Genomic DNA, 1,208 nt, shown 5'->3' with positions numbered 1-1,208 from the left:
TATTTGGCCAAACAACTGGAAACTATAGCCTACGAGATTCACCAAAAAATTAACCATCACAACTCTCCTACTCCATGGATACCTGATGTATAGCAGATATCCACATGTCATCTATTCTGTTGACTCTGTTGTCTCTGTTCAGGCTCCTGAGAAGCAGCAGGGAAACATGACCTGGCTGGTGATGGAGTTTGTGCTAGTGGGGTTCTCCAACCTCCCAGACCTGAGAATTATGCTATTCACCTTGTTCTTCTTCACATACCTGATCACCCTCAGTGGCAATGTCACCATTGTCACCATCATCCATGAGGACCGAACTCTTCACACTCCCATGTACCGCTTCCTGGCAGTGCTGTCTATTTCCGAGACCTGCTACACTCTGGTCACCATCCCCAATATGCTTGCCCATCTGCTGATGGAGAGCCAGGCCATCTCCATTGCTGGCTGTCGGGCTCAGATGTTCTTCTTTCTGGGCTTGGGGTGCAGTCACTGCTTCCTCCTTACCTTGATGGGCTATGACCGGTATGTGGCCATCTGCCATCCTCTCCGCTATTCAGTGATCATGAGACCCACCATTTGTCTTTGGCTGGGAGCCCTCGTGTTCTGCTGTGGGTTCTCTGTGGCCTTGATAGAGACTAGCATGATCTTCTCTTCTCCTTTCTGTCACAGCAACCGCGTGGAGCACTTCTTCTGTGACATTGCCCCTGTCCTGAAGCTCAGCTGCACAGAGAGCACCAGCAAAGCACTAGTCATTTTTTTCTTAAGCATCTTTGTTGTTCTTGTATCCTTTCTCCTTATTCTCCTCTCCTATGCCTTCATCGTGGCTGCCATCCTGCGGATACCCTCAGCAGCCGGCCGGCACAAGGCCTTCTCCACCTGTGCAGCCCACCTCACTGTGGTCCTTGTACATTTTGGCTGTGCCTCCATCATCTACCTGCGGCCTGAGTCGGGGGGAAACCATGATCAGGATCGCCTGGTGGCTGTGTTCTACACAGTGGTGACTCCGTTGATGAATCCTGTGGTGTACACACTGCGGAATAAGGAGGTGAGGGTGGCTCTGAGGCGGACTCTGGCACGTATCCGTGGGTCTCAGAATTTTTAAATAAGGGCTTATTCCACATTCTACTCTAGCTTTTTATTAGCATGTCCTTCTCTAAAGATTCAGTTTCCCCATCTTGGAAATAGGGGACACTAAAACCAATTGCCATTAA

General features: G+C 49.8%; 1 protein-coding gene across 1 annotated transcript; it reads left to right on the top strand.

Annotated features, from left to right (window-relative positions):
• The first annotated feature begins 85 nt into the window (after window positions 1-85).
• Window positions 86-1,099, top strand: LOC103212606 (olfactory receptor 10T2-like). Its single transcript, XM_007958584.2, has one exon. It carries the CDS (start codon window positions 86-88, stop codon window positions 1,097-1,099), a length of 1,014 nt encoding a protein of 337 aa, XP_007956775.2.
• Window positions 1,100-1,208: the final 109 nt, after the last annotated feature.

This window comes from Orycteropus afer, unplaced genomic scaffold, assembly GCF_000298275.1.
Source record: "Orycteropus afer afer isolate SDZICR_OR568_19922 unplaced genomic scaffold, OryAfe1.0 scaffold01031, whole genome shotgun sequence".
Lineage (NCBI taxonomy): Eukaryota > Metazoa > Chordata > Mammalia > Tubulidentata > Orycteropodidae > Orycteropus > Orycteropus afer.
The sequence above is the reverse complement of the archived record's forward strand: the minus strand, read 5'-3'. Positions and strand labels throughout refer to the sequence as shown.

What these genes read in the sequence shown, in the direction of transcription:
- LOC103212606 (XM_007958584.2), top strand. Translation starts at nt 86, where the DNA reads ATGTATAGCAGATATCCACATGTCATCTATTCTGTTGACTCTGTTGTC.